The sequence below is a fragment of the Protopterus annectens genome, chromosome 6.part0 (genome assembly GCF_019279795.1).
Source record: "Protopterus annectens isolate FY-2018-M chromosome 6.part0, PAN1.0, whole genome shotgun sequence".
Classification (NCBI taxonomy): domain Eukaryota; kingdom Metazoa; phylum Chordata; order Ceratodontiformes; family Protopteridae; genus Protopterus; species Protopterus annectens.
In genome coordinates, this window is record NC_056737.1 from 480256604 (window position 1) to 480270768 (window position 14165).

General features: G+C 35.6%; 1 protein-coding gene across 1 annotated transcript in view; it reads left to right on the forward strand.

The window, feature by feature from the left end:
• STARD9 (StAR related lipid transfer domain containing 9) overlaps positions 1 to 14165 on the forward strand; it is a 1457104-nt gene that overhangs the window by 687960 nt on the left and 754979 nt on the right. Inside the window, exon 5 of the mRNA XM_044073541.1 lies at positions 14068 to 14100. Coding sequence (XP_043929476.1) covers positions 14068 to 14100 — 33 coding nt within the window. The remainder of the gene's footprint in view (positions 1 to 14067; positions 14101 to 14165) is intronic.

Consider the following 14165-nt stretch of genomic DNA (forward strand, 5'->3'; position numbering starts at 1 on the left):
TGCCTTGAGTCTTAATCCCTAAATAAAACGAAGAAATATCTACTAGTTATTTTTCCATTTGTCCAGGTACATTCTTCAAATATCTCAACTTTCCCAATATGTATGTATTTAAAAGTTTGCTATTAAAAGGACTAAAGCTCACAAGAGCAAATGTCAAAAGACTGAACTAGGAACATTGACATGTGTCCCTTATTTAACCTTACTCTAGTGTAAATTAACCCTGTTTCCATCCTTCTCACAGTATTCCTCATCCATACTATATATATCTTTTTAAAATAACTAAATCATCTGCATATGAAAAACGCAGTATTACACCTTTTCCTATTTCCGGTTTCCTTTCCTGGTTCTCTCACTAGTACATGTTTGTATTATTGTGTTCATCACTAACACAAATAAATTACTCATTGGACAACTGTTTCGTATCTGTTTTCACCTTTTAGTTTCTTTCCTAACCAACTATTTACCATAGCCAGCATCAAAGACATCTCATAACAATTCTTTAATACTTTATCCAACCCCATAATCTCCTTGCCCCATGACTTTCTGATGCATTTGGTATAACACATGCAACCAACCTTACATCTTCATTGCCCCATAAAATAAAATCTATTACTATTTTTATTCTAACATTCCCTTCACATTTTCCTTTGCTCCATGTGCATGTACCCCTTTCCGTATCATGAATTCCAAAACAATACCTACCCATTCTCTTTGCATTAGCTGCATAAAGATTTTATCAGTATTCCTCTTCGGTACTTAATAGTTTTATTAGCTTTTTTTGTGTAAATGTAATTGCCCCAGCATGCATTTTTCCATGCTCTCCCTTCCTCTAACCATTCATTCAGCATCAACCCTTTATGATATCTGTAACTTAATCCATCCTAGCCTGGTGCTGATTCCTCCTCTCTTTATTATAAAATCATCTAATTTCAACTCCGTTCTTTCTTCTGATTTTGTTCTTTCCAAAATTTTCTTTACTTTCCACCTTCCCCATTCATCATCTTTTTTATGTTTCCACAGTTTTTTTTCTTCAGTCTCCATAACTACTACTTTACATTTTACTACCCCTTTCGCATCTACATTTTCATCCATCATACCATCCTTTCTTGCTACAACCTTTCCTAAAAAGGGTGAAACTTCTTCCTTCTTTTCCTTTAAAAAATATTTCGACATGTACAACATTGGCTTCATTTTTCTTTATTTTTAATCATACAATTTCCTTTCCATTTCCCTTATTCTAGTACTTTCTTCTTTCATTCCTTTCTCAAAGGATTTCACCAAGTTATCATATTCCTGTTTACTTTTTAACCTTCTGTCTGCTTCCAGAAAAGTCTTTTTTACATTTCTATTTAAACACTACTCAGCATTTCATTTAACTTCCATAACATACTCTTTGCCATGTATTCTTTCCCTAGTACCTATTCTCTTAATTGTTTTTCACTCACATCCCCTATTAAAAAGGAAAAAGAAAAAAGTGATTATTTCATTATCACCCAACACAGCCTATACTGCCCTATGATCTGAAAAATAATCATATTTTCACTACCTGCTACTTCCTTCATAACACTTAATCTAGCTCTGTTTTAAAAATTCACCTTTTGTATGACTTCTCTCTACTTATATTTTCAAGTTTCCACATTGCATCACTTATTCTTGTATTATCTTTATATCTTGCAATATTTTTACTTATTTTCTTACCTTACAATTAAAGTCCTCAATCATTACTATTGATGTGTTACTACCACCTATTCTTTTAATTCTTTAAACAAACGTGTTTGTATGCACATGTATTACTATTTTCCCACACACAATTTCCATTTTTTACTCAAGTCACAACTCTTGACTCTTACTTCTATTACAGTTGTTACATCCAATCATTTTACTTTTTCTCTTATTGATCCTCCTACCCCAGAGTGTGTGTTGTATCTTTCTGACCATATCATTTTTAAACTGCTACAGTTTCATTATTTTTCTATTTTTTCTTGTTGAATGTAGGTTGTATCCTGCAAACATAACACATTCTTTTTAATCTCTCATCATTCAACAACCATCAAAGCCTCACTTCATTTCTTAAACTGTTCCCATTTAGTCCCAAAATACCTAAATTATCCCTTTCCCTTTTTTGCAACTTTTTTTCTTCTCACCCTCCAGTAAATTTCAATTTTCTACTCTTGTTCTTCCCCTTTGAGTCCCCATCTCCATCTTCTTCACTTTCCCAACCCACTATACTGCTTTTGTTTTTGTATCTGAATCTCTTCTACCATTAATCCTTTTTCTTGCTCTTTTTCTTTACCCTGAGTCACAATTCTTTCACTTTCTTTCTCACTTATATCAGCCTTTCACTTTATTCTTCAGTATTGGTTTCTACATGGGCCTGATTCAGAAAAGTTATTAAAATAAAAAATAAGTCACATGTACTCAGAGCTGACTGTGAAACATTTAAAGATTATATCAACTCAAATAACAAAAGGCTGGAAACATGGAAGAAGATTTAAACAGATATTCAGATGAGGTGGTAAAACTGCAAAAATCAGAGGCCGAAATGAAGAAAAGGCTGATTGAATATGAGACTGTTCAAGAAGAGATGTTTCATAAATAATAGAATTAGAGGACAGGGCACATATTGAAAACCTGGGAGTAATTGTTGTACCAGAGAAGCTGGAAGGAACAGACTGTATTAAGTATATGTAAGCACAAGTAAGTGACTAGATTGGTATTCCACAGCAAGAGGTGTTAATTAAATGAGAACCTCATGTGTATGCTCCAAACGTGGCCAGTAAAAAGCATCTTAGAACTTTAATAGTAAAGATGCAAGCCTACCAACAGAAAGAGTTGATTCTGACAAAACTGTGGCAGAAGGGCAAAGTACTAAAATTGAGAGACAGTAAAGTGTGGAAAATGATTACTCACTGTACACCAAGCAAAACAGGAGTAAATTTATTCCACTAATCAGGAAATGTTGAGACGCAAGAGAGATTCAAGCTGATGTATCCAGTTATTTTTAGAATATTTTTTCCTGGAGGGTTAGAATAATTTTTCTGATGCTGAACATGCTAAGGAGGAAATATAAAACTTTGTCCAACAAAAAGTAAGCTATGAAACAGAAACAGATTCTGCTTCTTGTTCTTCTGGTAATAAAGTCCATAGAGAGACTTTGCCAGTGAAACCTTTTCCAATGTTTCAAAAGAAAATGCTTGAGAGACAGAAAACTTACAAGATGTGACTAGAGGAACCAGAAGTACATTGGAAATACAGCAGAGACTGGATCTGGGAGATGGAGCTCAACAGGAAGAAAACCAGCAGCTCAGAAAGTGACAAATAAATGTAAGATTATAAGGCATTAGTTATATTTGTGAAACTTGATGACAAGAAAACCTGGAAATATTGGACTTTTTTGACTGTTAAACTTGTAAGGGATCCAAAGCATATGCACTTCTTCATGTCATTAATGTTTAGAAGAACATTTAGAAGGGGGGGAGAAACAGTTAATTCTAATAAAACAAAATTTTGTTCTTAGTAGTATTTTTATAATGCATGAAATAATTTGCATGGTACAACGTGAAGCTTTCAGTTATTTTTGAGTGTAATAGAGATACTAAAGTAAACAGGTGCCCTTGTTTTTTTTTTCCCCCTCTTCCTCTCTTCTTGTTCAGTTTTAACAAAGTTAGGCACTGTAATGTAAAAAAAAAAAAAGAAAAGCTTGGTCAAAAGAGCATGGTACAAGACAAATTTATGTGTGCTTTCTTACTCTTGCATAGGGGAATGACTGGGTTAAGACCCTTGGCTTGATCTCATAAGTTTTAGGGGAAAGCAAATAAATAAAAAAGAACACTGAATATAATAAAAGGTTTTCCTCTAGCAAGTAAATGATTGCTTGTAGAGGTATCTGTCTTTCTGGTTCTCATTCTTGATGGAGCCAATCTGATAAGAGGTAATAAAAACGGAATACTTCTTAGTTTCAGTGGCTTTCTTTCAATGGCTAGGAGATGATGTTTTCTGAAACCATTCAAGTGTTTTTTCCAGTCTGGGGGAGAAATAAAGATAAAACAAAAATAGACAGCACTTACTAAAAGAGCAAGCTGTACCATGAATGTTTGGGTAATCCTTCTTATAGGCTAATCCAAGTCTGTCAGTGTGGCTGTCAGTCTGGGACAATTGTTCTAAATAGAAGAGAGAGAAACTTCAATATTTGAAGATGTACAAATTTTTATGTTTTATGACCAAGTTAATAGGTTTTAGGGGTGTTCTGGGGGTGTTTGTTGTTTTTTTCTTTCTTTTTGAGGTTTTTCACTAAAACAAAAAGTTTTGTAAGATGTGACATAGGTTCAAATGGGCGTGACAAACTTTATAAAAAATTCAACCTGCCCAACACTGTATGCATGTATGACAAAACCTGGAACTAGACTTAAAAAAAAGCTGTTACACATAACAGGTGGGATCAATACGTTCTAAACATAATGACAACTAAAAATGTAGAGTGCAAATATCTATGCTACAAAAAACACATTTGAAAAGAAATGAGCATGTGAATTTGATAAAGAAAACTTCAGTATGGCAATTCAGCAGAATATGTGGGACAAAGGAAAAGGGGAGTACTTATATTAATTGTAAGAGGGCTCCAATAATGAAAGAAGAGAATAGAGATAATAACAGTAGATTTTTAGTACTAAGAAGCGTTTGGCAAGAGAGGTGGATTACTCTGTCATGTATTTATATTCCACCTAAAACTGCTATAACGGAGCTTAAGAAAATTCTGGGAGAAATAGTCATCTTACTGCAGGGCATATTACTCATAAGTGGGACTGCAGTTTGATTTGCAGTAGTGAGGATATATCTGGAGAGCTCAGAAGGGAAAAGATGATAAAACAGGTTAGATTTTTGAAGAAATGTATGAAAATATTTGGCATGGAAGATGTGAATTCAGTAGAAGAAGTTAAGAATTAATGTATGTATTATTCCCCAAAATACAAAACCTTGGATAGGCTAAACAACTTATATTTCACAGGAACATTTGCATTAAAGTTTTGACAATGCATCCAATAACTATTTCAGTTCATGTGCTAATAATAACTAAAATAAAAATGCAGGGTAATGAAATAAAAATGAGACACTGGCACTTAGCCACCTGTCTGTTGAAAAGAGAGGAATTTAAGGAATGGGTAGTGGAAATTATTCAGTAGTTATTAAAGATTTTCTTCTGAAAATATAGCTAGGGAATGGCATAAAATTAAAGTGGAGTTTAAAATATGGTTGAGATTAAAGAAAGAGAGATTTGGTTAAAAAGTATCGGGAATTATTTAGAGGGACTGACAAAAAAGTTAAAGTATTGCAGACTAGAGGAAATCTTATGGAATAAGAAGAACAATTGCAGAATGCTAAACAGAAAATAAGGGCTAACCTTGATAAAGATGCATGAGATTAGAAAAATTTTTTTGATAGCAACTCCAGAGTACAAAAATGTTTAGCACAATGACTCAGGCAACAGAAAGTAGAATGGATTGTTGCCAAGCTTAGGGAGCCTATAATAAGGAAAATAAGAGATCCTATATAGGTACTAGAAATATTTTGGAAATTTTATGAAAATCTATATAAAGCAGAAAAATATAGAAATCAAGAAAAGGTACAAATGTAAATGTTTATGCAAGAATTAAATATGCCAAAGTTAGGGGTAGGTGGTGATCAAGTACTAACAGGATAAGAGGAGATGAGATAATACAGTGATGTATAACCAATCTACAGGAAAGACTCCAGGAGTAGATGGTATTCCTGTGGAAGTTTGGGAATAAAATGAAAGATCTGGAAGATGCATTTTAATAAAAGGAGAAGCACCAACATCCTGGAAGAAAGTGGTGGTGGCTGTAATACCTAAAGATGGTAAAGACCCATCCGATCCAGCTTTATACAGGCCCATTTCAATTCCAAGTCATAATTATAAAGTGTTTGTAATGGCTGAAAGAATGGCAAAGGTGATGCCAAAATTGATATAGATCAGTGTGATTTTGTCACTGTCATTAGTGGGTTTTGATACAGAGAAAGCATTCAACAGTGTAATCTGGGTTTTTATGAGTAAGGCAGTGGAAGCATTTGCATTCCCTGATAAAATTATAAAATTGTTTGGGAGGATATTTGCGGGATTGGAGGCAAAAAGTAAAGTGGGTGGGTTCCTCTCTGATGATTTCTGTTTGAGCAGGGGAACCAGGCAGGGTTGTTGTCTTTCTCCTTTGTTATTTGTGTTGTATTTAGAACAACTGGCAAAGAAAATAAGGGACTCAGAAATTCAAGAATATAGTTGGTATGGTAGTCAAGAAAAGCTGGCTTTATGATATTATTTTATGCCTTTTGTGACATTTCAGTGTTGTGGAACATTTTGAGACAGTTTCAAGTCTTTTTGGGGTACAAAATTAATGAAGTTAAAACAAAGGCAGTAGCAGTAAACTATGTACCCACACACGAATTGGCTCAGCAACATCCATATTTATGGGGACATGATAAAATGAAGTACTTAGGAGTATGGATTAAAAAAAATGGATTCTGTTGTGTCAGCTTAGGATATGTCAGAAGAGAATAAATTAAAAGAGAACACAAAAACTGAGAAATTGGAAGCTCTGCAATAAGTTGATTCTTCTAATAGAGCAAGGTGGTTTGGGATTACCTATTTTGAAGGGGTATTTCAGAGCTACATAGTTAATGCTCCTATACATAGCACAAGGAGAAAGCTATAATTCAAAGTGGAAAAGGATAATGATGAAACAGAGGGTAAGCTCTAGAAACAAGGGGAGGCTAGGATTTTGGATACAGATCCTTAAGGTGAATAACAATACTCATACAGGATATTATATTCATAAAGTAGCAGACAGTATTCAAAGAACTAAGCCAACATGGGATTGAAGAAAAGAGAGTCTGCTGATAGGGATGACTGCAATTAGAGATACAGATAATAGGCAAGAGGAGGCTAAAATGTATTGAAGAAAATTGGCAAAGGAACCAAGGTATTGGGAGCAAGTAATTGGAGTGGGAAAGGTAGTAGAATGGGAAAAGGTCAATAATTTATTTGGACTGCAGGCTAGCGATCACTTTCCCTGTCAAGGACTGATATCAGAGTATAGGCAAAGAAAAAGAAATGGGGAGATCCTAAGTGAAAGACCAGCACTGGTAGAGTTTTTAGTAGAATCTAGAAGCTGTTATTTTAAAAAAAGGGATAATAAGTAGATCATATACAATATTGCATAATTACTATAAGACTCAGTCAGAGGACATTAGAAAGATTGGGAAGAGACTGAATAAGCAATTTACAAAGAAACAATGGGGGGGATATATGTATGCCTCCCAAATATACAGTACAACAGAGTTTAGATTATTTAGGATCTTTGCTTTGAAGTGTTTACTTAGGTGTTTTTACACCCCAAGTAGACTCCAAATAAAATTTCCTCGGGTAGACAGCACATGTTGGAGGTGTGATGGGGAAGAAAGAGGTAATTGGAAATATATATTTTTGGGAGTGTAATGAGTTAACAGACTTTAAAAATTGCCTGCAAACTACTGCCAGAAGTACTGGGTGAGCAAATTGATATAACTAAGGAAATGTTTTTATAACTATGATACAGAATCAGAATTGCCTAGACATAGTAAGGCCTTGCTGAGTATGATTATGGTGGCTGCCTAAAAAATAAATAAGAAAATGGAAATCGGAATCTAAACCAACTATACTAGAGGTAGTGAATACAGTAGCAGAGATAAAACTACTGGAAATGGGATTTTTAGAAAAGGGTAGGAGCAAATTACATAGAATAAATGAGAATTTTGGGAACAACACATGCAGAATAACGTTCTGGGGGAAGAATGAGGTCTAAAAAAAGGTTGGATTTGAATGAGCAAGTAATGTTTGCCTGACAATACCTGGATAGATTACAATTTATGTGTAATTTTCGTAACTAAAAATATGTCAATATGGTTTTTCATTTATATAAATATATGATTGTGTATGTCATAAGTAATAGATGTTTTTGTTTAAAAAAAAAAAAATTTCACAATTCACTTTTAAATATTTTATTAATTCTTCAGACATTTCCATTATGAATTGTATACCTCGGTGTTTCCCTCTTTGTATAGTTTTGTAAAACACATTTTTTTCCAAGGTGCAAGTTTTTAATTGAAATTTTGCACAGCCAAACTTTCCAGCTAAGTTTAAGTACATCATCACAAGACTTTTTTTTTCTACCCAGCTGTATAACTCTCTTTGGTCACAAAATCAAATGGCTTCACACTATAATCTCAAATGGGACAATCTGTTAAAAGCAGTATTCTCAACTCCTGCATAGAAAAGTCTTACCAATGGCCCTTTGAAGTTTGCAAAGATGTTCTTCACCACAGTTTTTTTTTCATTTAGCACTTAGTTGCAGCCAGTTCTTGCCTGGGTATCGGAACAGGTGGATGCCCTAACTGAAATCACTGTTGCAGTATTCCAATATATTGTTTTACCTGGTTTTGAAGGTGAAAAGAAATGGTAAAAAAAAAATGTTTATCTATAGTGTAAAGACAGGGTCAGAGAAGAGTAGAAGAGTTTCCCCAGTGTTCTGAATGTTCTGGCCAAGGTAACCATAGTAAGTAGGAATAATCACCCCAGATCTCTTCTGAAATAGGTTATGCCTAGTAGGATTAACCCAATACAGATCAGTAAATAAACAATACTGCATTTCTTTTTTCAACATGTCAGCATTGTGTTGTATTAATTCAGCTTATTCCTAGGGGGCATAATGGTTGAGGTCTTAACCTCACAGATACAAAGTACAAAGTTCAGTTCTGGCCTTTTTTATTGGCTAAGTTTGAAATGGTCTGCAGACTGATAGGCTACTATTTACAAATGAGCCTGTGACATAACTTCTGCCAAACATTCACTGCTGTTTTTCTTCCATCCTCTTCCTTTCTATTTCTTTTTATTTCTTTTCCATGGCAAACTTTGTTTTCTGTCACCTATCTTTTTGAATTGCATTGAAGTTTTTTCCCAAGATCCTTCGACAATATTTCTCTAATCTGTTTAAATAATCACTTCAAGGCTTCCCTTAAGTAGGTCATAGAACTAGTGAGACCAACACAATCAACAGAAAGGTGAATACATAATTTTATTTTACGGCATGCAACCTTCCATCTGCATGTGAGAATGAAAGTACTTTTCTTATCCTGCTGTAGCTTTTTATGCTAAACTGCAATTATGTTGATCAAGGTAATTCTTTGAGATGTGTCAGGTGTAGCCACAGAAAAGTTATGTGCACAATACTGTTTATTTTTATATTTTGCAGCTTTGTTTCCACAATATATTTAACCGTAAATTTATTGTATTTTATCTGAGTCCATTTTAACAGGCTTGCCTGCAGATTTGTGAATATTTTGTCTGTTCTCAATGTCTCATTTTGTCATTGACATTATTTTGCTACTGCTTTGTAATTTTTATCTTTTGGGTTTTAGAATTATATTCTAAAAGCATAACATAAAGGCAGGCAACTACCCTCAATAGATGTTCAAGTACCAGGCAGATAAACTGGCATGGCATGTACAGAATGCTTTGACACACATATGTTTTGCATAAATTAATTATCCTGGTCATTGATTACACTTAGAGAATGGGCAAACTTTACATCAGCACCCTGATTGGAGAATGAACATTCTCAAGCAGGGTGTTAATGTAGAAGTAATGCCCACTGAAAAACGGCAGATATGCTGACATGGACCTTGCACAAAAACTAACAACCGCCATTATTTTACACTCACTAAGCAGCACTTCTGCTGTTTAGTGAGTGTAAAATGTAAAAAAAGAAAAAAAAAGTGTGTGCAAGTGTATGCATGCGTGAAAATGAGATTGACTGAGCTATTATTTTATACGCGCTAAGCGGAACTTTTGCTGTTTAGTGAGTGTAAAAAATAAACAGAAAAAAGTGTATGTGTGTGTTTTTCTGTCTGCGTGTGTGAGTGAATATCTTGATGAAAGCATAAGAGACTGTGTGTGTGTGTGTACTATATAAGAGAGAGAAAGAGTGAATAGTGAGATCAATTGAGCTATCATTTTACACTAGCTAAGCAGCGCTTTTGCTGTTTAGTGAGTATAAAGTAAAAAAGAAAAGATACTTAAGATAACAAAGTGTGTATGTCTGTCTGTGAGTGAGAGTATATGGGTGTATGAAAGCAAGAGAGACCATGCGTGTATGAGAGAGTGAAGAGTGAGAGGAATCCCTGGCAGCAGCAGCAAAGAGGTCTGCATACCTCTCAACATATGTCTCAACTGGACAAATTATTGCAGAATGTCCTGAATTTTGCTTCATATTTTTGGTATGGTTCTCATAAAAGATTGGTTTTCTGGTAAATTGCTGCCAAAGAATTGAAGTCAGAAAATAAAGACAGGCATTTGAATTTCAGACTTCATTCTTATCCAGAAATGCATGCTAATGCAAAACCTGTTATGATATCAACTTTCTATATCTGTTAATGCAATATTTAACAATTGTACCTATTTTGGGGCCTTTGTTCCCCCATTATTTATGGCGTTGTCCTGATTTCTTGTTTTAAGAGGTTGTGAGGTATGTCTCTTGACCTCTTACCGCAACATATGTTTTTATATATTTTTGATATAAAATGCTTCCTCTGATACCATTAACATATACTACAGCAAGTTTGAAACATTAGGCGGAAGAACTATTTTACATCAAAAATATATAAAAAAAATAATATAGTACTTAAAAAAAAATAAGTAAGTAAAACAGAATAATTTTGCAGAGAGCCCATTTTCTAAGCACAATAATGCCCTCCAGGGTGTGTGTTAATGTGTAATTAACACCCTTCCAGGGGTGTAGATAGGGTTGCCACCTTTTAATTGGGCCAAAGTGGGACATGGGGGTGTGGCCAATATGACACTGGCCACACCCTCTACTATGACATCATCACACGAATGGTGATGGAGATGCAGTTATGGGTACAATAGCTGGCTGGTTTGCTGCTGGAGTGGCTGGCTGCTGGAGTGGCTAGCAGGCTGGATGAATGGCTGGCTGCCTGGATGGATGGCTGCTGGCTGGCTGCTGAAGTGGCTAGCTGGCTGGTTGGTTGCTGGAGTGGCTTGCTGGCTGGATGAATGGCTGAATTAGATGGATGAATGGATGGATGGCTCTGTAGCCTGCTTGCTGGCTAGCTGGATGGATTGCTTGTTCTGTAGCTGGCTAGATTGCTTGCTTGCTGGCTAGCTTACTGGATTACTTGCTGGATGGATACCTGACTGGCTGGATGATTGGATGAATGAATGGATGGATGGGATGACTGGCAGGATGACTGGATGGATGGCTGGCTGGCAGGATGACTGGATGGCTGGCTGGTATAATGACTGGATGGATGGATGGAGGGCTCTATAGGTGACTGTCTGGCTGGTTCAGCTGTTAGGGAAAAAAAAGACAACTTTCAGTCTTATTTTTGTGCAGCTGTAGAAGTGCTAAAAGTAAACCTCTCTACAGCTATGATCCTTGTAGGGCTGTTCCTGCCCCAATCCCCACCCCCTTCATGAATTTCAGCCAATTGTTGTAAGATTGAAAGCACCCTGACCTAACAGGGAATAGCTGTAACTGGAGGTTCGGGTTGGTTTCATAACTGAATTGCCATGGAAAAGCCAGAAGTAATTGCTGCTTTTCCATGGCGATTCAGTGTGATCAAAGAGCGGGACTTTTCAATCCCCTCTACTTTTGCATAGTGGGCAGTGGGATAAGGTAGCTCAACCCGTGAGTGTCCTGCTGATAATGGGACAGGTGGAAACCCTAGGTATAGAGGTGGACATTAATTACACATTAACACACACTCTGTCAAGCATTATTGCTTGCTTAAGTTTCCAAGAAGTAATGTTTAAAAAAGTAAGTCTGTGATGAAGCTGAAAACTTGTGTAATTCCAGGAAAAATGCACTTGTGTGCTGTACTTTGGTAGTAGTGCTATGAGTTTCCTAACCTATACATAGCACATTAATGTACATATTTATTCACGTGTTCATCATTTTTCTCTGACATTTTTTATTTCTGTAATGTGCTTGAATGTAAGCACTTAATAACTGATTAAATATAGTGCAGTGAAAAGTTATTAGCTGGTCAGATCATGTTTACTTATGGCAGGCAGGAATGTTTATGTAGAATATTTACTTAAATGTATTTGTGCACAAGGTAAAACAAAAGAACTTATTAGCAGCATAGTAATGCTGACTACAGTGGAGCTGTATCTTTTATTAGCCCCCAGATTTAGCCTTCTTTGTGCAGGGGTGTTGTCTGCATTAGCCATGGTGCAAGACTGTGAGATGTAGCAAGCAATGATTTCTGGGAGATAAGACAGATACACACTTACATTCTTGATCTGCTGTGAATATATTCTTCAACAGTGACACAAGTTTCCCATCATCCTTTATTAGTTCAGATATTTTTGTTGAACTTTTCTCTTTTTGTGAGTGGTGTGAGCTTTGTAGAAGATTTTGAGGATTGTCTTTGTGTGTCAGTAAATTTCTCATTTATTTTCTAGTTTCTACCACCCAAGTTTTGGTGGATCTTTTCTCATTGAATCCAGATATGTCTACTTTGGGGGCTTGCCTTTTATGGCTAGTATCAGTACTGTATTTTTTTGACTTAAATTGCATAGGTACTTCATGTGCATTATGCTTCCCTGTTAAGCGTTTAATCACATTTAGTATAATTTCTGATACATTCCCAAACTAAGATGAACTGAAGTTAGTAACCTTGACTTCAGACATATGTTGAGAGGCTGGTGTCTTTAGGATGCTGCCTGATGGTCCATTATTCTGTTTTACAAAAGCCTTACATTGAAAGGAAAATATAAAACAGCTGTGCAGAAAACATTGTTGCATAAGTGAGAATACGTATGTATGATCATCTTAGTTTTAAACAAACAGCAGGGTAGAAAAGCTGTTTTCAATAATATGTTGCATGTGCACATGTCACATGATCACTGGTACGAGAGGCGCATTATAACCCATCATAAAGCAGGCTAAAGATATCGATGGGAAATAAAACATTTTGATATGCAGTTTGTTCATTTTCTCTTCTAGTACATATTATGGTCAGAATACAGAGAACCTGTTTGTAATTTTTGATATGTGGAATATTGATAAGTCGTGAAGATAACACCTCTGTAACTGTATTTGAACTTTTGAGTACCCTTTGGCCAGGGAGGCTACCTTTGGATACTAGAATTGTACAATTAAACCCAAATGTTTTTCACACACAACTTGTCATTCTTTGTTTTTAAGCAAAGTGTAGCATTAAAGAGCTTCCTACAGGAAACATGTTGACTTCATACTGGCCAGCACAGGTTATAGCTGCTGAGCAACTGGCATACCTTCCTATAGCTTCACTGACCTTTATCAGGAGCACTTCCCAAGGTGAATAAATGCTTTCAATACAAAATATGCCAGCAAGTGAGTTGATTGCTGCTCATAAAAGGTACACAGAGTAAAAGGATTGTTGTGCCAGGGAAATATAGTACATTCCTTCTCAATGTATTTTTTCTGAAATGTTATGTCATGCCAACATTTATGGCCTGATAAAGTGCTCATTCTGACCTTTAGAGCTGCTCTGTAAACTTTGACTGGTCTCAGCTGGTGCTGCCTTCCTGCTTTATGCCCCACCACCATCACCAAGAAAAAGAGAACAGATCTTTTGGCGGGAAGTGTCCTCCTCTTTCACTGTAACTGCTGTGCTGTTGAAACCTGGGCAATGCCATTCTATAGTGTACTTCACCATACTATAAGGAGGATTATGTCACTGGTGTGCAAGCCAAGAGCCCAGCAACAGCACACTTGCATTTTTTAACCCATTATGTCATATTGATGGAATTTGTAGAGAAATTTGAAAGAAGATGACTGATTTGTAAGATCTCCTGCTTATTCTTCAGCCTAGGCTATAATTTCATGTGAGGTATTCAGGTTTTGCTGAAAGTAGTATGAGCTGGAATAAAGACTGCTTCTGAGATGCTGGAACTACTCAGTTTTTTAATGTATGTTTTTTGTCATCATTATGTAATTGTCTTTTTTTTTCTTCCAGACATCAGTAGGATTAACACCAAGAATATGTGAGGTAAGTTTTACCCTGTTAATTTGAGTTTCTGGCATGTCTCATTTCCCTTGAGTTTCTTTATCATT